This window comes from Triturus cristatus, chromosome 4_2 (genome assembly GCF_964204655.1).
Source record: "Triturus cristatus chromosome 4_2, aTriCri1.1, whole genome shotgun sequence".
NCBI classification, from domain to species: Eukaryota; Metazoa; Chordata; class Amphibia; order Caudata; family Salamandridae; genus Triturus; species Triturus cristatus.
In genome coordinates this window covers 492440757-492465352 of record NC_140586.1, presented here as the reverse complement: position 1 = coordinate 492465352, position 24596 = coordinate 492440757, and the positions used below count along the sequence as shown (strand labels likewise).

Genomic DNA, 24596 nt, shown 5'->3' with positions numbered 1-24596 from the left:
TTTTTCAGTGAAAACATATCCATATCTATCTCCCTATCTATCTCTCTATACCTATCTATCTATATCCCTATATATTACCTACCGGCAGTCGTCAGTAGGTAGTTATAGTTAAGACCTTGTTTCTATTCAAAAAGCATTTTTTCTTTTGCCAATTTCTTTGACGCCGTTTGACGAATTTTCACAAAATTTCCAAAACTATTGGCCCACTCACTTCAGTTGTTGTGTTGAAAGCTTTGGGGTGATCCATTAAGCGGGGGCTGGAAAAAAAAGGGGGGTCGCAAAACATTTTTTTCAATGTTCATTTCCATAGGAAACTTTAGACACGGCTACAGCCTGAACAGAACGGAATTAGACCAAATTTAGCAAAAAGGTAGCTCTTGGTTCGGAAAGCACTCTTTTTGTTAAACGGTGTAAATCCGTTCAGTAGTTCCTGAGAAATTTAAAAATTTCTCAGATACACAATTGGGGGCGCAGAGGATCTGTGAACCCTCCCGATCTCGGGCCTACAATCAGATTGACTGCCAACACTTCGAACCAGGAAGTGTTGGCAGCCATCTTGTAACTCAGTTGAACTGAATCACAAGACAAAAGGTTAAAAAAATTGAAAAGGCCGGCTCAAGGGGTCCCACAGGAACCCCCAGGGCCCCAAAAAACATTAAAAAAATATTTCAGCAGGGTTTGCTGTTAAAAATGAGGCACTTTGTTTCCTTTAGGCCCCCTGGTGGGCCAGGTCCCAGGGGCAATATTAAAAAAAGATGCGGGGGCCCGTGCGGGCCACCGCATGCCCCGGGGACTCCATGGGGCTAATTATCTTAAATGCAGTGGGCCACGCGGTACCCCTGCAGCCTCGAGGACTGCCACCTCCCGGGGGCTATATTTAAAAATAAAGTGTGGGGAGTTCGAGCACCCCACACACCTCCAAGGTCCACCACCTCCCCGGGGCTTAAATATTGTTGGAGGGGGCCGTGCGACCCCCCTTCTTCGACCCCTAAAGGACCCCAGGAACTTGCTCCAGCAATGTCCCACGGTGCCCACCTCCGGGAATTTGTAGGTTGCTATGGCTTGGTGGGAGCACTGCCCCTACCAAGCCATAGTAAACTTTGGTCTGCTTCATAGAAGCAAGAGCAGGAAACACGCTCTTGCTTCCATGAAGCGGAGCAGAATTACTTTTGTGCAGAGGGAGCTGCATGTTTCTTCCTCTGCCCAAAAGCAATGCCGGCTCCCACAGAAGGCAGGGAGCTGGCAGCAACTGCGGGGGCCTTGAGGCTCCCCCTGTGGTCCCCAACAACATGGCAACGCCCCGGGGGATGGGGTCCTTGGGGCAACATCGGCCTACGTGGGGGGGGGGCGTGCAGACTTGCTACCTACTTTTTTTTATATAAAAAAAGCATAAGGCCTGGCCACGTGGGATGGGGTCCCCAGGGCAGAAATTGGCCTCAGGAGTGGGGATGCATGGCCCCCTCCCCTTTGAAAAGAAGAAAAAAACAAAGGCCCAGCCCCGGGGGATGAGGTCCACAGGGCAGAAATCGTCCTGGAGAGAGGGGCCGCGTGCCCTCCCTTCTGTTTTATAACAATGAAAAAATAAAAAATGGATCAGTCCGTGGGGAATGTGGTCCCAGGGGCCCAAAAGGGTAAAAGGGAGGGGGGCCTTACAGCCCCCCCTCCCTTCCTAAAATTGAAAAAAAAAATCAGAAGCCAGCAACTCGCAGGAGGCCTTGCCCTCTTTCTCCAATACTCTGCAAATGCGCCGCACTGCTGATAGGGTGTTGAGGTCCCCGTGCCTCCTGAGAGCCTCAGGAGTAAAGTAGACTTCATCTCTAAACAGCAGCAGGGAATTTTGGGAAGTGATACAGAGAACTGGCGGAATCAAATTTTATCTTATTTGGGAGAAAGCTAGATATTTTTATAAAATATTGAAAAAAAAATTGATATAAATTGTGCTTTTTGGTATTTGGTGTCAATTCATTCAGACTTTTTCAAGAAATTAGCATTGAAATCTGGAAGGTTGGTCCCACATGAATACCGCAGTACTCCAGTGGTACCACAGAAATAAAAAACTGACCATTCTGTTTGACCAAAAAGGCATTTTTCTAATCACACACTTCGATCCAGCGGGAGCAGTACTGGTATCGCAGGACTGAGCAGTCTCATTGGCTGTCTGCAATATGGAGAGAAATGTTGCTGCTGCCATTTCAGGACTCCGAGATATGCTCCCCGTGTTCTGATTTTGATAACAATTTGAGATGGGGCAGAATAGGGATACCCTGACCCACATGGCACTTCTGGGGGAGGGGAAACAAATGGACCATGAAGGGGCAAAAATGGTTTAAAAATGGCGTCACTGGTCCCACGAGGTACCGCTGGATACCACAGGAGATTGGAAGATTGGCACTATAAGACTTTGCATGCTTCTCTGAATGAAGTGTGTGCAGTTTTTCTGTACTGTACTTGCTTGAGCTGCAGTACTGCAAGAGTATTGCGGTACAGACAACATTTTATTTTTTAATTTACAAAGTGTGCTGGAGGTCTATGAGAGTTGTCACCAATGTGGCATTAGTTTCAGAGCATGCTTCAGGCCAAGCCTTGCATCCAACCCTACGTCATGCATTGCTGTGGCCATGTGCAGCAGGGGATTGGTCACCCTCAGGGGACTTGGCACAGTGCCTGGCCACCACAGGCCAGGCCCTGTGGCCAACCCCATGCAGAGCACGGCCTTCAGCCATGAGCCGTGGAATGTTGAACACCCGCATGGGGTTAGGCGAAGGGCCTGGCTAGAAATGTACAAGCAAAGCATAAAATTATGTTATATTTAGGTTTGGTGCGAGCAGTGCGACTTAACAGACTCCTCCACTGGTGGAACTTTGTGGAGCGCGATAGAGTTTTTCTGGCACTACTTGGAGTTCTGCGGAGTAAAGCTCTCTGAACTCCACCCAGGCGTAGTCATACATAGTCATGATTTAAGCAGTAAAGTGTCCAAGGACCACCGGTTCTCTCTTATTTCTATAATTATTAACTTTTTAAGATCATTTTAATTAGTTTAAGTAGTTTGAGTAGCAGGATATAAAAAACATTTTCCTTCTTAGGTTTATTACAGACATTTTATTAAAATGTGAGTAGTGATTTGGGCAGAGGCTAAATTGAAATTACTCATTTATTACTCAGGCAAGATAGTCTTTTTTTGTAATTCTAATGTGTGATAGTATTTGTTTCCTAATACCTTATTTTTCCAAGTGCAGGTTAACTGTTGGGAATCCCTCACTTTTAATTTTAAAATTGCTCTGTTACCTTTTTTGATAACATCGCCTGCTTCTTTCAGTTAGTAGTCTCTTTGTACCTCTTAGGCATTCCTTCTTTAGTGAGAGCAATAACTTTTAGGGAACACTTTTCTGAAACACTTAGGCTCAGGTCTCGTGCATGCCCCATTTGGTTTATGACATCGTTGACTCTTGGTGGGAAAATGTGAATGTTTTCATTTTCAGGACTTAATTCATTGTTTTGTTTATTTTCACATGTCTGTAAATCAACATAGAGATCTGTGAATGTGTACCCAAGACTGTTGGACCCTTTTTAGCCTAGTTTTAGGTATTTCTTGAGGTTTTTGTTGCTTACAGTCCTACTGCCCCAACAGAGGATTTTATTGGACTAACCAGATGTTTTATCAAACAACGGGACTGTGTATCAACTATGACTGCTCTTTCATATGTATTTAATGTATTAATTTGCAGTTGCATTTTAATGGTCACATGAAGGAAATAAAGTACGTTGATGATGATGGTGTACCCAAGAGCAGGCATTTCTTTGTATGAACAGCTAAGGGTTACTTACTGCAAAAAAAGTTTTACTTTAACAATTTCTTAGTAGGTAATAATGATGTTGATATGCAAAGTATTTTCATCAAAATGACCTAGCATCTGATATTTAGAGGTTCATAAATAGTCCTGTGGTGAAGTGAATCAACTCCAATGGTGAAAACACCTCGGGGGTTGTAATACATGCCCTTGTAATCCCTGCAGTTCCGGGGGGCTCCTAACCCTTCAGGGGGCCCACCAACCTTCAAGCGGGGACCATTCAGCCCAAGGTCAAGGAATATCTGTGGGATATGGGAGACTCTGGGCCCCTCATCACATTCTGCAGAGACGGCCCATCATTTTGCGTTACTACCTCACCACTACAGCAGCACCCTGGCTGCCCTATTTAGACTCCCCTGCCAGGTTGGCCTGCTACACCTGATGCCCACCACAGTGATTCACAGACAGCTTCCACGTTGTGAATCAGTAATCCGACATGATTTAACTACACCCTTTTCTCTTGTGCCATTCCATATGGTCCATAGGGCTGTATTAAATGATTGCCTATTACTCGATTATGCCATTCATTTCCTGTAGGTTGGACATATCAAAAAATTGTGTGCGATTCTTGGCAAACCAGTGTTCTTTGTGGAGCCCGATTTGAATACTGCTCTCCCTATAGGTCAAATGAAGACCTTATTTAACCAAGTTTACGATAATAAATGGGCTCAGAGGGAGATACGAAAAGGTGCAATTAGAGCACACTCTTTGTTATTAATAAGAGATGCCATACAATCTTACCTCGAGGTGGTCATAACCCATTTCACAGACTTGTGCTTACACGATTTCATTTAAACGCATTTTTCAGTTGATTTTGTGAAAATTGGCTAGTGGTCTATGCGTCTTTTTCTTTGCGCTTATGATGGTTCCTCTGCTCTGGCCAGCTAACATTTTATGTTTTTTGTAAATATTATATGGCTCTAAGAAAACAACACCTGAGACTGCTTTTGCTAAATTTGAATGGCAGTGCAGACAGCAGCGGCATGTCCGTTGGGGCCGAGGGGCCACCCCCCGCCCACCCTATTCCCAGAAAGAAGAGTGTGTGTCAGGCTGAACAAAGGTCAGCCTGGCAAACAGTCTACCTTTTCAGGTCAAGCAGCCAGGAGCTGGACATGTGCAAAATGCGTATGCTCCTGGCTGTCTGAGCTGGACTTGCCAGACTGAGGATTTAACAGCCCTGTGGACGTGACCTCCTCAGCCGGGAAAAAGTGCCTCGAGGCCCTCCACCTCGTGAAAAGGAGTAGCTTTACCCATTGCCTTGGATGTAGGTGTTTCAGTTTTAGGCCCTGAAGTGCATAGGGCTCAGGGTCAATCAGTGACACCTTGTTGTGGGGTGGGGCCAGCAGTCTCACTGTACCCATCCCACTCTGTGATGAGTTTGGGACTGCTGCCTTCTCTCATTGGCTAATCTAAGGTCAGCCAATGAGGTAAGTCAGCATTCTCAACCCTCCTCGGACCTCCAAGGCTTGGGACTGCCAGCTTCCCTCATTGGCTGCTCTACGGTCAGTCAATGAGGGAAGGCAGCAGTCCTAACCCTCCTGGGACCTTTGAGGCTTGGTATTGCCGGCTTCCCTCATTGGCTCTCTCCTAAGGTGAGCCAATGACGGAAGCCGGCAGTCCCAAACCTCCTGGGACCTTTAAGGCTTTCCTATTTTAGATCTGCATGTAAGGTGAGTTTTATGTTTTAAAAAAAAAATATTTGGTTCGTACATGTATGTATTAATGTATGTGTATCTGTTAGTGATTGTTGTGAATAAGTATGTGTGAGTGATGTGTATATGTGCCAATAAAACTCCGCACCCTTCCCTGGTAAAATTACCGTCTGCAATTGAGTGCAGAGCAGACCTGCACTTGTATTTTTACATGAATCACACTCTGTTACTATTTGCTCAGCAGTAGTCAGTTTTGTTCAACATGCTGGTAGAATTAGGAACAGATTTATTTGATCCTGACCACTGTCCTTTCTTCTGAGTGAATATGGCTTAAGATGAAATGTTTTAATGACTGTGATGTTACAGTATATTAACTTTGTTTGATTTGCTTTTTAAAAACCGAATATAAAATTGATTGATTGATGGTGAGTGATTGGTGTTCTACAGTCGTGGTTGCAAAGCATTGATACATTGCAAAGAGAATAAAAGGAGGACACTCCCCTTTCATGCTCCTCCACCTTCTGATTCACGATGAGTCACAAAATGTACTTTTTAAGTACGAAACATATTTTTGATGCACAGAGTGCCTTTTGTGCATTGCAATTTGCTAGTTCGCTGTTGCAAAGTCTGTGATTGTGAGAATTGTAGACTTTGAAAATGTAAATCAGTTTGGTACCTTTGGTCCCAGGGTCCTTATTTTCTTTGCACTTGTTTTAACTTAGTTCCAAAAACCTTTTGTATAATGGCAGTAATGTTTTTCAGGTATGCAAGGTTGACTATTGTTTCCTTTTTTGGTTCCTATTGCCTATATCCAGATGTTTCAAAACCTAAGTGACAATAATGCACATGGTTCGGAAATTGTGCTGGTGACAGCTGGAGAAGACAAGACCATAAATAGCTGTTCTTCGGATGTGGCAGCGAGTGGATTCATCATCCACACAATTACTCTGGGAACACAAGCAGCCGCAGAACTTGATCAATTTGCAGCTATGACAGGTATGCTGTTCTCTGGATGATGTGTCATTTGTATGAGCTTGTGTATATATGCAGTAGTATTTTAAGAGAATCTGCTACAGCTTCTGAAATGAACAGCTGCATGTTTTAAAATATACCTGTGTGTTCATTTCTTATTTTTGGACAAAATGTCTGTGCTCTGTTGTTTGTTTGAAATATGTAATATGACACTTTTGAAATTTGGATACAAATTCACAACTCACTGAAAATATATATCAATGTATTGCGTCAAGAGATAATGGCGATAATGCATATCATTTTCAATAAACTTTTAAAGCTACATAAGATGTTAAGCGATTCAAAAGCCCGAAGTTTTGGAATAAGCCTTATGGCTAGTAGTTTGGGATGAAAATATAATTTTAAATAATGGGCCAGACAAATGTTTATTTGTATGTATTGTTTTCTTTTTTTTTTGTCTATTCTCCATATGGTTAATTTCATAGTGCTTTTTGCAACATTGTTACATCTGGCTTGACAGTGCAGCCGTTTGTAAGTTTTTGCCATTCCCCTTCTAAGAAATATACATACACACTGATGGACACTTGCTGGATCTATAGATGTACTCCTACCCAGGTGGCATCAATGCACATTGAAGGGAACCGCCATCTAGGCGACTCCTTTCAATGTACTAAAAGGTTGGTGGGCAGCCGCCACTTGTTTTGATGGTTGTTCAGAAAACCTTTAACTTTTTTTACTCTGCAAAAACTCCCAAAGTGAGAGATTGTTTTCGAAAAGCAAAAAACTAAGGATTCCCACACCCTGGGAGTTTTCTCCCAGGGTGAGGGGGTTAATTATATGTTTTTTCTGTACCTCATCACCAGGTTTTTTCTGACAATGACAGACAGGCACAAAACGTTGCAAAATATGCCTTAAATTGGTCAGCAATTTAATGTTCTTCCTTCGGTGGCTCCTACAATGTCTTGTGTTTGGTATATCACTTCACTTCTTAGGGAGTGTTTCCATTGTATTAAATGAGTTGTATTGTTTTCAGCATGTGACAGAGGCTATTTGGTGAATACAAAAGCCATCTTGGAAAGACGGCGTCACACTCTTAAAGCAACATGTGCATCATTAATATAGCCTTATAGCCCGCCGTAGCGGGCTATACCGGCTATTAAAGGCCCACTGCAGCGTTAAAGGCCCGAGCCGAAGGCGAGGCACTTTAACTAAAGCAGCGCGACGTTAATAGCGGTATAGCCCTGCTACGAAGGGCTATAAGGCTATTAGAACATTCTGCCACTAGAGGGCAGAATGTTCTAACAAATTAAACAAAGGCTTCTCGAAGCTCGAGGAGATTTAAAATCCCCTCGAGCTTCGAGAGGCTTTTGTAAAACATTGGAATGTTGCTCTGCGGGCCTTTACCGGCCCGTAGAAGCATGGAGCACTCCATTGTCTACAATGGAGTGCTCCACATTCCAATGTTCTAATAACAAATATTTGCTCTAATTTGATCTAATGGGCATGGCTAGCCGCAGGATGGAGTAGACGTGTTTTTATGAGGCTCCTCTAAACCCTGCAAAAACAACATCTGAACGCTTCAAAACAATCAGGTGGACACCACTAAATAAGTAAAAAGCTGTGAGGACCAATTGGGCTGAGCAGAAGAGAGACGTGTTTTGGAGTGGTCGCTTCGGCAAGAGCCACAACAAGGCCTGAAGCCATGGAGCTTTCTGTGAGTCAGCTGGCATGCAAGGGAACGCATCACAGTCTCTCACACCGGACATGGCAGTAGCTGTAGTACCAAGGAGTGGAGGCAAGGTTTACTCCAGGGCGCCGATGACCCCCCGGTTGGTGGACACCCCCACTGTTGATTCCTTTGGAAATAAATAGCGACGGTATGACCAGGAGATGAGGGGCATACCTGTCATAGAACACAGCCTTAAGCAGACACAGGAGCCAGCGTGCTTGCTCAGGGGTGACTACTGCTGGAATGAGAAAGTGTTTGGTTCACACAGGTAGGGGGGATCGAATCTAGATAGTGCGGACCACAGCAGGTGCTGGAAAGGAATGAGTGCTACATTCTAGGTGTGCAACAGCAGCTCCTACAAAGAAAGACCCATGTGAATAACTGAGTAACCTCTCTCAAATGCAGAGAAGGAGCAATATTGATCCCCAATTCAGAGCATGCGAGCATAAAAAAGAGGGATATGTCCTATGGCACCAAGATCTCAGAACTTCACAGAGGCAGAAATCCATTCTATAATAAGCCAGTCAAGTGTTTTGCAGGGGCAGCCTTGAAGACGAGAGTCCAAAAGTGGTGAGTCTAGGTTTGCGTTGTAGTAGCCACCATACTTGGTGAAGGAGAACACAAAAGCTTTGGTGCTGAAAGAGATATAAGGCTTGGTGGAGCTTTCCCACTCATTTCTGGCAACAGAGTGAAGAGCAGGAGTGGCTGCCCCAGGACACTACATTAAAGTTCTAAATGGCCAGTGTTAGACCTGCCAACCTTAGGGTGGTCCTCCCCCAGACTGTTTGCCTGGGCACTTCCTCTTTCTGCTGTTTCTTTTTGTTGGACGTTGGACTCTGATTACTTTACCACTACTGACAAGTGCTAAAGTGCATGTGCTTCCCCCTGAAACATGGTAACCATTGCTATATTTAATGTACTTGCAAGTCCCTTGTAGAGTGGTATACCATATACCCAGGGCCTGTAAATGAAATGCCACTGGTGGGCCAGCAGTACTGATTGTGCCACCCACACAAGTAGCCCTTCAATCATATCTCAGACCTGCCACTGCAGGGCCTGTGTGTGAAGTTTACTGCCATTTCGAATTGGCATTTAAAACCCCTTGTCAAGTCTTAAACTCTCCTTTTATTACACATCAAGTCACCCCTAATGTAGGACTGCGGTAACCCAAGGGCAAAGTGCTATGTAAGCAAAAGGTAGGACCTGTACTTTTAAGTTTCGCATGTCCTGGTAGTGAAAAACACCTACATTAATTTTTCACTTCTTGCGAGGCCTACCCCTCTCATAGGTTGACATTGGGAATTCCTTATAACACTTTTAAACTGTAATTCCCTATTGAAATAGAGTATCTATGGCATGTTTTATATTTTTGGAATGGTAATGATAAATCCTCTTTACTGGTAAAATAGGATTTAACATTACTACTTTAAAAATGGAATTTTTAAAAAATTGGCATCTCTCTGCTCTTAAAGCTGTCTGCAGCCGGTCTCCAAAATACGTCTAGGGTGGATGACAGCTTGACGTTGTGCATTCCCTCGAGACAGCCACCCACAAAGGAAGGTTAGTGTGTCTGAGTGCCCTTCTGCATCCTTATGGCTCATCCTGGGCAAGATGCGAGGGAGGAGTTGACACTTACACCTGAATAGGCAGTGTCCTGTCCCCACACAAAGAGTTGATTACCCCTTACAGATAGTCTGGAGCCAGAGCTTGAAAGAAAGGACTTCTTTGCACTTCAAAGACCCTTCTTTAAAGCCACCCCCACTTCAAGGGCAAAACTGGGTATAAGTACTGGGTCTCAGACCCCACCAAATAAGACCCTTCTGGACCGGTAAAGAACCTCTGTCAGAGAGACTGCTGTGCTGCAACCAAAGACTGTCACTCTGCTGGACTGCTGCCCTGGAAGATTTACTTTTCTGCTGTTCTGCCCTGCTGCCTGCTGGTCTCTGACTCTGCTGAGGGGGAGCTGGACTATGTATTGAACCCAGAGTTTACTTGCCTCCTATTTTCTGAGATTCAGAGTTATCATAGTCTCACCATTTGCTCCTGTGCCTCGTCTATTGGATGTGGACCCAGGTGCTTGCTCCAGTGGAACTGACACATCCTCTGCTTGTGTTAAGCAGAACCGATTCATCACCCCTGTTGCGGGAGTGGACCCAGCTCATCACACTCGGAACCAGCGCATCTCCTCCAGAAACCAACACATTGGAACTGTGCATCGTCGCTGCAGCAGTGCAAGAAGATTGAGGCATCCCCTTGGCCCGGCACATCGCACTCAACGTTGGGTCTAGGGAACCGATGCATCACCACCACTGGGTGAAGAAAATCGACGCATAATCTCAGCTGCGGGATCAACTCAGATGCATTGCTCACAGCACCCCGCATCCCACTGTTGCGACCAGGATCAAGGCACTTTGTTCAGCAGGCCTGTGTGGCTCCTGTATCCCGCATGTGCTCCACCACAGTCGCCTGGAACTTTTGACTTTGCCCTAGTCCATCTTAGCCAGATAACCCCCATAGGCACTTATTGCTTCTAAGTGTGAAGAACACTTTTATTTTTAAAAATTCCTATCTCAACTTCTACTGAATGGATTTTTGTCATTTTGGTCTTCATTTATTTATACAACTATTGTCTATTTTTTTGTACCTGATGTTTAGTCTTTTTGTGGTGTTTTTATTGTGTTACTGTGTGTTGTGTTACACAAGTACTTTACACATTGCCTCTTCAGTTTAGCCTGACTGCTCTGTGCCAAGCTACCAGAGGGTGAGCACAGGTTCAGTTTTAGTGTGTTTCTTACTTACCCACCTACTTACCCACCTGGGATTGTGATTCCTGCTTGAACAGGATGCATATCTCTGCCAAACAGAAACCCAATTCCTAACTACCAGTCAGAGAAACAGGCGTGAAAGAACGGCAAAAGTGCTTCAAACAAAGTGAACAAGGAAGGAAAAGAAACCAGCAAAATTTAGTCTACAGTAGCAGAGAATGATGCCGTACAGGTTGAACAGACCTGCTCTAGGGTCTCTTAAGAATCTGAACAACACATTCTCCAGGAGATTAAGACTAAGATAACCTCTCTAAAATCAGACTACAAATCATACCTAAATGATCTGAAGAGGGACATCACTTCTCTAGTATGAGTATGAGTGGACTCTGAGGATAAAATGATTGATTGAGATTGGAGGAGCGTGACCAAATGTGGGGTGAGATTCAGACAAAAGAACAAGCCAAAGAACTATTTCTGAAATTGGAAGATCTAGAGGACATATCTTGTTGGAACAACATAAGTGTCAGGGGACTACTGAAAGGAATGAGAGGCAGTAACACAAGAAGTAACTTCCTCCCAGATGTAACAACTCACAGAGCTAGAGGGGGCCCACAAAAGTACTAACTTGACATGAAGAGAAATCTCTATTCTCACGGCAGAAGTGATATCTTTAATTTTGATGTCTGAGGCTTCTCTCACATATATTATTGTCACCTATCACTCTGTGCTTTACCTCCTATTCTGTAACGCCATCTTGTACATCTCTGTAGATGGACTTCACACCCCTTTAATATGGCCACTGCTACGTCCCTCCTCAGTGCGCATGCACACATGGCATGCAAAATGTCTGGCTTCCACCTTACGCTTTTACTTCTGATACTCACATCAGTTTACATTTATTCCTGGCCCTCATTTTCCAGGCACACATTGGTCCACATTGTGCCTCCATTCCCCCCTGTCTCCTTTTGTATCTTGATGCCCTTAGCGGTCTCACTACTCAATAGGGCCGCTGCCTTTCTCCTTTCCCTGGCTGCCAAAGCATTTCACATGTCGCACTCTCCCCCCTCTCAGTACACAGGTGTGTCCTTCCCCTTCCTTCATAAGTTTACTACTCACTGCTGTGAGTGTCTTGTTTCATCCCGGCAGACAAATTTTGGACCACTCGCAGGTAATTGCTCTTATTCTTCAGCATTTACACCCAGTCAGCCTTTTTACCAGCCTTACTCTTACTGACACTCGTTCTTCCTCCCCAGCCAGTTTACCTAGAGCTAACACAGAGGCTAATTCCAATACACCAATTAAATTCTGTTGATAACAGTAATTCCAACATCAGGTACGCTTATTTCTTAGCTTGCCCCTTTCACCCCGCCCATCCTAAATGCATGTATATTTTTTCAGGTTCTTCGCCTCGTAGGGGCCACTGTCTTTAACATGGCCCTCTCTCATTCATGTCATGGCTCCACATGTGCCCAGATTTACATCTTTGTGCTGGTCTTCAGACGCCTGCAGTTGATCACGGTTAGATTCTTCCCTTATTGCTACATGCCCACCTAGATTTTAATCATACCTTCTTTACAGCCACCACTTCTCATTCTCTCCAACACACAGTTTCTTTTGATAGTATAGCTTCACTGTGATTGTATATGATCCTTGTGATGCCTGATTCGACGATATGGTTGAATTTAGACACTTTTAGCACTCACTCCTTAGCTGAACGGATGTTCAAATTACTGCTGTTTTTTTTATGGCAACAAGATTAAATAATTTTTCCTTTTCGTTTTCTTCTTTCTCTATTCCCCTCCCCTTTTTTTAACTTTTCCAGTAGGCATCGGGTTATAATTGTCGTAACCCTATTATTTCACTAGGGAATCAAAACATCGTCAACTAATGTACCTTGACTCAATTGTGATAATTATGTATTTTATGTGTGAGCATTGGTACTAACAGGTTGTGACTTAACCATTGCATTCTATTTTGTCACATTGATATGCCTGAGTTTGGAAACTTTACTTGATTTTTCTTGTGTTTGTTTTCCCACTGCCATGTTTTTTACTTTGCTTTAATAAATCACAATGATTTTTCCACTTGGACACCATACGTAGACTTCATTATATTTTGATAAATATTTAATTGTGTTCATTTGTCTCATAAGGGACCTTTGTTCCTTTAACACGTGTTGGGGCGTAACGGTGCCTTATCAATGAAAATCAACACGTGGGCTCAGACAAGGGTGTATCCCATTCCTGCTCCTTTTGTCTTTGTACATTGCAGCTGTTCTGTTTTACTGGAAGAATGTTAATGCAGTAATCAGTGACCTTTTGTTTTGCCTGTCTCGTGATTCGAAAGGATTTTCATTGTGTTTAATCAAATGAACAAAATGTGAAAAAATTGTAATCAATTTTATTTACATACATAGCACCAATTTGGGCTTGTGAATAGTGCACCTTGTCTTGTGTAACAGTTTCTGTTTGCATACCATTGATTTATCTTACCTGACAGAAGCATTTTCAGGGTCACAGGGTGGCACCAGGGTGGCACCAGTGATTTCAGTGATTACATGTTAAAATTGTGTATTCAGAGTGTGCAGGTTGTACTTTTTCAATTCATTTAAACCCTTACATCTTCATACCTATAACCAGCACCCACTCAACATGTCTTTTGAGGACATAGCACATTTGACCACTACTCAAGCCGATACTAAGAGGTATACAGCCAAAGAGGCTGAGTCAATATATTCACTTATTCGAGACACAAGGGCTTTTCAGGCAAAACCCTGTTCCGTCAATCAAATTCTAAAACAACTGGATTATACATTAAGGAAGGAGGTGAATTAAAGGCTTAACGCCACAACACTCATTCAGTACCACAAGGTAAAACGCATTCCGAGAGGGTTGAGGATTTCTTTGCGACCCATGCTTTTCAAATTTAACAAACCATTCATGATGAGGTGGTTTACAATATTGAATAAGTGTTCATTAGATTTTATTTGACTGATTATAGAGGAACTTTCAAGTATTCTTGAAGAATTGGCAACGGAGATTCAAGATCTTAAAACTGACTTAGAACAAAGAAAGAATGCGGACGAATTCACAAAAGCCTTGAATGAAATTAATGAGAAAATTGACGAGCACGCCAAGGAGGTACATGAACGTAAACTTCGGAAATTTAAGGGTGATACGATAGATTACAAACTGGATGAGGTTTATACGTGGGCAGACTCATACGCTCTAAAGAGAGCATAGCCACTGAACAGGACACTTTACCTACACCCCCACCAATTGCCCACAACATAAGTACAGTGGACACTGCGTCGAGGTTACTGTCTGTAAGTGGGGCAACCAAAAAGTCTTTTTTGGAGGTGGGCCAAACCTCCAATCATTCTCCGGAAGCATAAGGAACAGAGAAAACAAGCGAACAAGGAGGGGACAAAAGAAAAAACACAGACAATGTCCGTTGGAACCCGAAACGGAATTAGTGATGAATATCTCTAGCACCATCTTGACGCCACTTGAACTTAACGTTTTGAACAAAGGAATTACATTTGTTCCAACATATTCAACTAATGCTTTAGAAACAGAAGTGTCAATTTTTCAAATGTATGCGTAAATTAAGGCTGCGATGGTTTTTTCACCACATATCACAAGAAAGTTCCATACCTTCAGATCCTGCAGAATTTTTTATTAAACCTAAAAGCACATATCTGTCACCAATTACGCATAAGACTTTGTATCTTTTTGAGCTTTTGGTAAAAAAGGATATGGAACAGATATCATTGGAGTTACGAGTACGCAAAAACTTGACTAATAAAGAATCTCGCACCTTACGAAAATTAGCAGAAAACCCGCAACTCACATTCCAACCTGCTGATAAGGGAGGTGCTTTAGTTGTAATGGATACCATGTCTTATGACTCTAAGGTACAGGAACATGTCATGGATGAAGACATTTATATCCTGTTGAATTCTGATCCCACAAACACCTTTCAAAATATATTTGGAGTTAGGATGGATTGATGATAATACAAAAAAAAATACTTGACATCGGATTACCCTGCACGACCTTACATCTACATGCTACCAAAAATTCATAAAAACGCACAAGATCCACCATTTCGTCCTATTGTTGCAGGTTGCGGGTCAATACATGAACCAGTTGGAAGATACATAGACTACTTTTTACAACCACTCGTGCAGGGATGGGTATCTTATGTGCAAGATACGACGGACTGTTTGAATAAGTTCTTGAATATACAAGGCATTGCAGAGGAGCACACATGGCTATGCACTATTTATGTGGTAGCCCTGTATACATCAATTCCACACTCTGAAGGTCTAGCAGTAGAGTGGATGCTGTTAAGAAAAGACTATGAGGAATCTCGAAAGATTTTCTTGTTGGAGTTAGTACAGTTTAGTCTGTACCATAGTTACTTTTCTTGGAAGGAACAGTTTTTTCTACAACGCACTGGTACCTCAATGGGTTTTACGGGGGCACCCACTTATGCGAACATTTTTATGGCGAGATATGAGGATACTCACATTCTGCACTTCTGCACAATCAATCATGGACAGACCATTTACTCATATATCTCAGATATATCGATGATATCTTATTGGTTTGGAAGGGACGCAAAGAGGAGTTGGAGGACTGCATCAATATATTGAATGGACATCACCCACGCATTAAATTTACTCACACAATCAGTCAATCAGCCATTAACTATTTGGATATTTTCATTAAACTACAGCAAGGTGGGCTGCAAATGCATGTCTATAGGAAGCCCACAGATCAGAATAATGCACTGCATTTTAAAAGCTTTCATCCGCCAGCACTTAAGAATCACTAGCCACTATCCCAATTCATCAGAATTAAGAGAATAACCACTGATGAAGACACAAGTGATAAAAATATTGAAGAAATGCCTCAACAATATCAACAATGAGGATACCCAGTACCAATTCGGGAAACAGCTAAGCAGAAAGTGCAACAGTTACAGCGTGAGCAACTGCTGAAGAAGGTGATGAAACCTAAGACGCAAAGAGAAGTCTGTGTGATTAAATATTCTACGGCAGCACCGGCTATCAAGTGGAGCATTTTGAAAAGGTGGGAAATTATTGAACAGGAGAATGATTTCAAGGAGGTCTTTACCTCTCAATCGATATTTGCATATTCAAGATCAAAAAATGTACGTGAATTATTAAAGAAAAGTCGAGCTGATCAATCAAAGACAAAACATGCGGGGATGCGCAAATGTTTCAACTGTGGTAATGTGATCACGGGAGACACATTTTCGCACCCACATACTGGCAAAGCCATTAAACTCAGGCATACTTCTGATTGTAATTCAGAAATGGTGATATATGCCATCAAATGCCCGTACGGGCCAGTTTATGTTGGTCGCACATCGCGGAAATTAAAGGTTAGTCTCACAGAGCATAAGAGCATGATTAGAATGGCCAATATGAAATCATATTTGGCAGCGCACTGGTTGGCACAAAAACATACGATTCCACAGCTGCGTTTCACTATACTAGAAAAGATTATAGCGGCACCACACATAAATGCTCAAAAACATCTAGCACAAAGGGAAATATATTGGATACGTCATATTAATACATTGACACCAGGTGGTCTGAGTGATAACTTGGAAATGGTTTACTTTTTATGAGGCTAACTTCTGTTATCTGTATATAGTACTCATACATCAATCACTTTCATGATTGACTATTGGGGCCTCGATATTTTGATTTGGTTTCTGCACTATGGACTATTCTTCAGGCTTTTCACATGATAGATTTTGGCATTAGGATTAATGTTTGTGATTGGTGATGTTAACCAGGGTATTGTGTATTTTCCAGGGTACTGTTTATTTTCCTTTTTATTTTTTTCTTGAGGTTAGGACCAGATTAGGTGCAGGAGCTGTAGCTTTTTTATAGACTATAAATGGTATAGCTGATAGATTCCCTTTTTCTTCAAGCACTCACGTGATAGGCTACCGCGTTAATCGTGGCTGCCTATATGAATTATCTTATAGGTTTGAGTATTCTATGGGGTAAGAACAGTGTTATCACCATTGTCTTTCTAGTTCTATTTTTTAGTTTTAGCTTACTCTTTTATTTAAATTTATCACAGCAAGTGGCCTTCCGTTTTTTGAATTAGGAAGTCTGAGAATTCTTTGCATTTTTCACTCCCTTATTAAGTAACGTTACGGTAATGTTTTTCGAGTCTGTTTTTACTGTTTGATGTGGACGCAGACATACATTGTTTACGTGCATTTAAATATGCGGTGGAGAGAGCATCGGCACTGGCGTTTTTTTAAAGAAGTACCATCGAGGATGTTAGGATTACGGACGGAATTTCTGCAAGTAAGTAGGGCACTTAGTGGGTTGATAGGAAACCGGAAGATAGGCGGTATCAGTAATTAGTTTACTTTGATCTTACAGTTTGTAAGTTTGTACAGTTTCTTACAGAGTGTCATCAGCTGCACTGAAGATTAAAAAGGGTCAGGGAATCTGAAATCATTCATAGTAAGTAATGTTCCATTACAGATGCTGCTATTACTTTTACGATACTGTTATACATGCTTTTACATCGTGCTTTTTATCTCTTCATATATATTTTTATATACATTATAGAAACTGCAGCTTTTATCTACTTAGGAGTAGCTAGGTGAGTTATTATTACTTGAGTGGTTTTTGGGCAGTAAGGTTGCAAACATTAGGCACATCATGCACTTTCTGGTAGTTTGGGTTTGTCTTTTGGGTGATGGTTTGTTTAACATGAGAATTATGGTATTTGGTTTGATGCTTGGTGCACATTATCTCCCAGGTGACTAGATTGAAGGATTCATATTGCAGCAACATGGTTCGCTTGCCTGCTGGTCCCGGGTCTTTTTGATCTGTTAAGCCTTTATAATTTTTTGATCTGTTAAGTCTTTATAATCTTTTCTTTCTGTTAATCAAGCATATTGATTCTGATTCTGCGAAATATTTATATTATTTTCAGTGTTCCCCTGACGAAGGGTTTCCCGAAATGCATTGGGACTTGTAACACTTCATGGATACTGCGGATTGTGAAAATGAATATCTGTATAATAAATATGACGTTAACTGATGAGTTGACACATCCCATCCATTAACTGTTTTACTGTAAGAATGTTAATGCAGTAATCAGTGACGTTTTGTTTTCTTGTCTCGTGATTCAAAAGGATTTTGATTGTGTTTAAACAAATTAAATAGGTGAAAAATGTGTAAACAATTTTATTTACATACATGGCACCAATTTGGGCTTGTGAATAGTGCACCTTGTCTTGTGTAACAGTTTCTGTTCGCATACCATTGATGTTCTGACAAAACATAGTCTAACTTGTGTATATCCACTGAAACTTGGAGAACTAATCCTAGCTATATTCTATGCTGAAAATGCCATCTTATTGGATCATACGCCCATGGGTCTCCCTGTGTTTCCAAAGACAAATAGATGATTTCTTTTTGAATTGTGCAGCCAACTACTTGAAAATAAATACTACAAAAACAAAAGTAATGATATTCTCAAAGTCAAGTAAAAATAAAAATGATTGTCGTCTCAATGCAAAGGAACTGGAAACTGCAAACGGTTATAGATACTTGAGTATCCTTTTTAAAGAAAATCTTTGCATAAAAGCGTTCATGGATATCCAGAAACAGAGAGCCAAAGTTGTAGCTATCTCCTTAGAGAAGATGGATTCAGTTTTAGTATAAGTTTGTTGAAGTGCTCAAGGAGAACTACAACCTAAAAATTGTAAATCCGCGGTAAAGGGATGCAGAATGAATTGCAGACTACAAAGATGAAAGGCTCTTTAAATAATGCGTTATGATTGGAGCTGGGGCTGACGAATATTAAACTAAAGTATTGGGAATGAATTTAAAATATTTGCTGTGTGTACGGATAGCATGGTTCATTTAGGCATTGGATCAAATGGCATTTACAGACTCGGAGGGCAAGCCCATGGACAATGAATCTAGGTTATATTGTGAAGGTTTTCGATTTATCCACAATAGCCATTCTTAAAGACACCTCAATGTCAGCAAGCAAACCATTGATAAAACTCTTCATTAAAGACCTCACCCCAAAAAGTGAAATAGATGATTATAGAAACAGAGATTAGTTGTCTAATTTGTTGTGTACAGATTCTAAAAGCACTGTACAACAGTACTTAAAAGATAAAAAGCATACATCTAGAGAAGATGGATCCTGGAGCTAAAATTGGGTCAAGTGCCTGCTTCAATTCAATGAAGATGTATTATCTTCAAGCATGAAAAGAGTCCTTAACTGAGTATACTTGTCCCTGTTGTACACGAAGGGGCAGATTTGTGAAAAACTCACTCAGTCATTTCTGTTTGTGCTCACTGTATATGAATAGCCCAAGAATATTTAAAAGAATACATCTTCTTCCAAATAGATGTTCATGATTCCAGGCTGAATAATCATATCCTGACTGCACATATAATTTGGATTAAATTTACATTTCTTCCATACAAGAAGAAGAGTGGGAAACCAGCAGACTCATTCACTCATATTCTAATTTCTGTCATTCTGGGTATTCTGGGGAAAGCCACAAACGCATCTTACTATATTTAAAGTGTACTACAGGAGTTCTCTTATATGTACTCTTACACGCTTTTTCTAAATCGTCCCGATCATGATGAGGTTGTCCATGTATAGAGCGAAAATGAATATTTTAGGGCACCAATTTCTATTAGTAGGATGAATGTACATGAAGATGACTTATTGGCTTATTACAAGCATTTAATGAGATTTGTGAAAAGTTCCAGATTTTACCGTCAGGTTCCACATAAAGCGTACCGCATATTTTTATCAAAAGAACTGAAATGACTTGTGAGTCCACCGTGCAGATTGCCTCCGTACCTTTGAATTTGGTGTTTGTTGACACTTTCTGAACATGTGTGTTCATAATCTACTATACGGCGTATGCCACCGGTGACACCACTGACATTTGAATGCAGTTAATTATTCCCATAATGCAACTGCTACTTCATCGTACCAATATATGACTTCTTTACACTTGACCATTGAGCATAACTATTGTCTTTGCCATTAAATATTTTGTTATTTTAAGGTCTATGATTTATTTAAAACACTAATGTATTTTGAAGATGCCCTCCAATTGTTTTGAAATAATGTTTATTTTCTCAAGAAACACACATTTCCAAGCAAGGTCATAGGCACCAACCCCTTACCCCAACGCATTATTAAGTTGATGGAACATGTGACATTCTAGATTTGTTATATTGCAGATTGTGTGTAACATGAGATCTCAATGTCTTTCAAATTTAAAACATCAGGGGTACATCAGGGGTATTTTTCTTTTTAATCATTCAAACCTTGTAACAAATACTGGCAAAGAAATGCATAGCTTTATTTTGACAATGCATGTAAATAGCATTCGTACTTGCCAGTATTTGTCAATATTAGCATATTTTAAAATGACACATGGCTTTGACAATGCTTTAATTTTATTTGCAACAAAAAATTGTCTTGCTACATGATTCTTCAATACTGATGAACATCTGTGTGTTTAACTTGTCATACAAAGTTTGACTTGTGTACATTTGTCACTAGCTTTTGAGCAGTAGAAAGGGAATAGTGTTTTGACGGTGTGATCATTTGCAACTCAAATTTACATTCACACACAAGGTTTAGTCTAATCATTTTGTGCTCAATTACAGGTGGATGTAAATTCTTTGCCACTGATAGACTGGACTCCAATGGATTAATTGATGCTTTCATTGGAATATCATCACTAAGTGGAAATCTTTCACAGTTGTCTTATCAGGTTTGTTCAATTTAGGACAACAGCATATTTGTAAGTGTATTTGCATCTAAGCGTGTTATTCAGAAGGTAAAAAACACAGGTGCATGTGTCGTGTTTTTCAGTTTTCTCATACTTTCCTGTTCCTAATGTTATAAAAATATAGTGAAATGCTGTCAGTAAACTTTTTCTGTTTGTGAGTGGAGCATTTTTTCCTGTAGGCAAGTAAAACTCAAGACAGCCTAATTAAGAGCAAAGCCTGTGGCATATGCCTGGGGCATAGCATCTTCTGAAAACGTGTTGGTCTCTAAACAGAATAAAAGGAAATCAGATACCAATCAATGGATTGGAGAATCTTAGGAAAATTCATAAAGAGCTGGAACAAAATGTTTGAACTCCAGTGAAGTATCAAATATGCTTTTACCTCCCACAACCCTAAGGGTATCCTCATAATCCCTGACCCATGCTCAAATGTGAATGCTGTGCAATGTGCATAAATCGTGATGCACTCCTCTAAACTTCAATGGTGCTTGCATCTTCCAAAGCAGAGATGGTCAGCGGTACACCCAGAGTGTAAGCGCCACTTAGTGTGAGGCTGTATAGCTGTATTATCTCCACTATGCAAACATGCGGGGACATATTGGCTTCAGTTCAACATAGCTCATATTATTTGCAGGGTTATACGTGGCTTCAAGGATGTGTAGATACTAGCGTTGCTCTTTGGATCTGTTTTGCAAGGTTGGTGCAACTGTGACAGTTATACTCAGAATTATCAAAAAGGGGGACAGCACAAGGGACCTAATGCTCCTGTCTTGAATTAATACATCCACTATCACAGCTTCATTGTTCAGTCGCCACCTTAAGAATGACAGTACCCGGAACGTCAGCCTTCAGTGGTTAATTTGTACAAAACATAAGTGCTGGTGCTCTCATCTGGAGGCAGCTTTCACCAGCCCATTTATCCTGTCAGCGCAGAACCAACTACTAACCGTGAAAGTAGGGAGAGGGTGTGGTATAATGGCCAGAGTTGCCAACTTCGGAGTTGAGGAACCAGGCTTGAGTATCGGCATTGGCTCAACATCCTGTGATTCTGGGCAAATCACTTAATCTCCCTGTGCCTACCATAAATTAATGTGTCCTTAACTGGTGCTCATGAAAAGCACCGGTGTTGATGATTAAGTGCCAGTGCTGAGCACCGGAAACCACAGGCTCACATTTAGCACTGCCAGCCTGGTTGCTAAAATGTTTCTTATGCAATGGCCCCACTTGTCAAAATAAGCGGTGACACTGCTCAATCCATCTGGAGCCCTTTCAATACCACAGACTGCAGTCAGTCACCTCATTCATGGCTTCCGAAGGGTATTCTGCATAAAACAGAATTGTGTCTAGATAGAGGTGGAAGCCAAATTTGCCAAAAGCTTGTAAATATGTGAATTATGTACCTCCTCATTGAATGAGGTTGCAACAGTAAACTCTGTCATCTGCTAAGCATTTAACTTTAAATGAGACAGCTCATATGTAATCACAACTCTTCTTAGGATGACTGTGATCTCTTACTGGTGAGCACACTACCTTAACCGTTGGCCTCTGGTTTAATAAAAGGGCTGACAAAAAACACCTTTCATTCCGAGCCTGCTGCCAATATTAGAGCTAAGCTACAGCTTCCTTTGAGAGAGCTGCACCCTCTGAATATATCAAATGTTTGTGCTTGTGTCAGATCCTTCTGGAAATCAGAGTTGGGTCTAAATAACTTTGTCAGCATTCTCCCTTCTTGTGACACAAATATCATGCCATCCATGCATGCAATTGATTGCTCTCACTAAAGATCTCAGAGCTGTCACTTCCTGCGTCAACAGGAAGCACAATGCCACATAAGGTAGCATAAAGTGAAGGAAGACAAACTTCCAATATGTTCCATTGCGTCGGACTTGAGAATTCGCCTGCAAGAGTTGAAGATTAGCACTCCCAGATATTCATCTTTGAGGGCAAGAAGTGCTATCTAATCTCATTTGAATATTATATCCCTGAGCAGAACGTTTGCCTCTTCATCTAGACATTAACATTCTGTACATTGCCTTGGATTGGTAATCCCCTTTGCTTATTCCCCTTTGATATATGACATTTGTGACTCTGCTGATTTATTTTGGGAGTGTTTGGTTGAAAATTCTCTGCCTACTGTTTTACTCATGGGTGAGGACTAATGCCCATATGTTCGAAGCCATTTAGCATTTTTTAATGGGTCGAATCGCTATTTCGGCCCATTAAGAAATGCTAAATGGCCTTTTCAGATGTACAAAGCGGCAGAAAGAGTCGCAATTTGTGATTTCTACCTGGTAGAAATCTCAAATTGCAACCGCCATTTTGGAATCACAAATAGGGATTACCTCTGTGCGATTCCTAAAACACATGTACGTAGCATTTCCTAAATGCGAATCGGGCATTTAGGCAATGCTATTACCATCGACTAGAAATCAATGGCCACCATGTGCAAAATTTAAAAATGCATTTAAAAATGCTTTTTTTAACGTGACGTGAAGCGCACATTTGCCCCTATGGCATATGTGCACTTGCATGTGCAATAGAAAATTCGGGGTGCCTTCGGGGCGGTTTCAAGTCCGGAGGCACCCTTGGCTTTGCATTTCTTAAATTGCAATTTCCTATTAGGAAATCATAATTTAGGTAATGCAAGCCATTTCCTATTTTGCCCATAGGCCAGAATGCAATGACATTTCCTATTTGTGATTCCGTATTAGCAATTCCTACTTTATAGGGAATTGCAAATTTAGTACATATCCTTTTGCATTTCTTAAATAGCGATTCCTATGGAGTCGCTATTTAAGAAATGCAAACGGGAAGCTTTGTACACCTGGGCCTTCATATTTTGCCACTGGTCACAAACTCTTGTTGATCCTTGGAATGTCAGAATTAATATCTAGGTGAAACAATATTGGCTCTTTCCTTGGGGTAGAAGTGCAAGAATGTGGTGGAAAAACCTTTGGAGGAAAATACAGACTAGTAGGAAATGCATAAACCAAGAGCAACCACACTGCACAATGCATAACTATGAGACAGATCCTACCACACCTGGAAATTCAACCCCATTGCTTATACATGGATATTGGAATGGTGGAGTCCACTGTGTTCACTTTAAGTGCACATCTTTCATGAAGCAAATCATAATAAGCGTCTAGTACTTAGCATGTAACATTGATGTATACACCATTGGCATATTTAGTTTATTTGTAAGTTCCTTGTAACGTGGTATACCATATACCCAGGGTCTACAACATAAATGCTACTAGTAGGACTGCAGCACTGATTGTGACACCCAGACAAGTAGCCTTTCAAACCTGTCTCAGGCCTGTCATTGCAGGGCCTGTCTGTGCAGTCTACTTTCACTTTGACTTGGCATTTAAAACTTCTGACCAAGCCTTAAACTCCCTATTTATTACACCTAACTCACCACTAAGGCAGGCCCTAGGTATCCCATAGGGCAGGGTGCTGTGTAAGTTAAAGTTGGGATATGTACTGGTAAGTTTTGCATGTCCTAGTAGTGACAAACACTCAAATTTGTTTCTCACTGCTGTGAGGCCAACTCCTCTCAGAGGTTAGCATTGGGAACTCCTTAATACACTTTTAAGTTGTAATTCCTAATTCATGTTTTAAATCTTTGGAATGGTAATGATAAATTCTCTTTACTGGTAAAGTTGGATTTAAAATTACTGTTTTAGAAATGCCACATTTCTCTGCTCTTACTGCTCTATGTGCCTGCAGCCTGTTTCCAGTACATATCTGTGGTGGGTGACAGCCACACTTTGTGCAT

General features: G+C 41.4%; 1 protein-coding gene across 2 annotated transcripts in view; it reads left to right on the top strand.

The window, feature by feature from the left end:
* LOC146834595 (calcium-activated chloride channel regulator 1-like) overlaps window positions 1-24596 on the top strand; it is a 328733-nt gene that overhangs the window by 135543 nt on the left and 168594 nt on the right. For both annotated transcript variants that reach the window (XM_085602048.1, XM_085602049.1), the window contains 2 exons: window positions 6316-6496; window positions 20691-20797. In XM_085602048.1, coding sequence (XP_085458174.1) covers window positions 6316-6496; window positions 20691-20797 — 288 coding nt within the window. The remainder of the gene's footprint in view (window positions 1-6315; window positions 6497-20690; window positions 20798-24596) is intronic.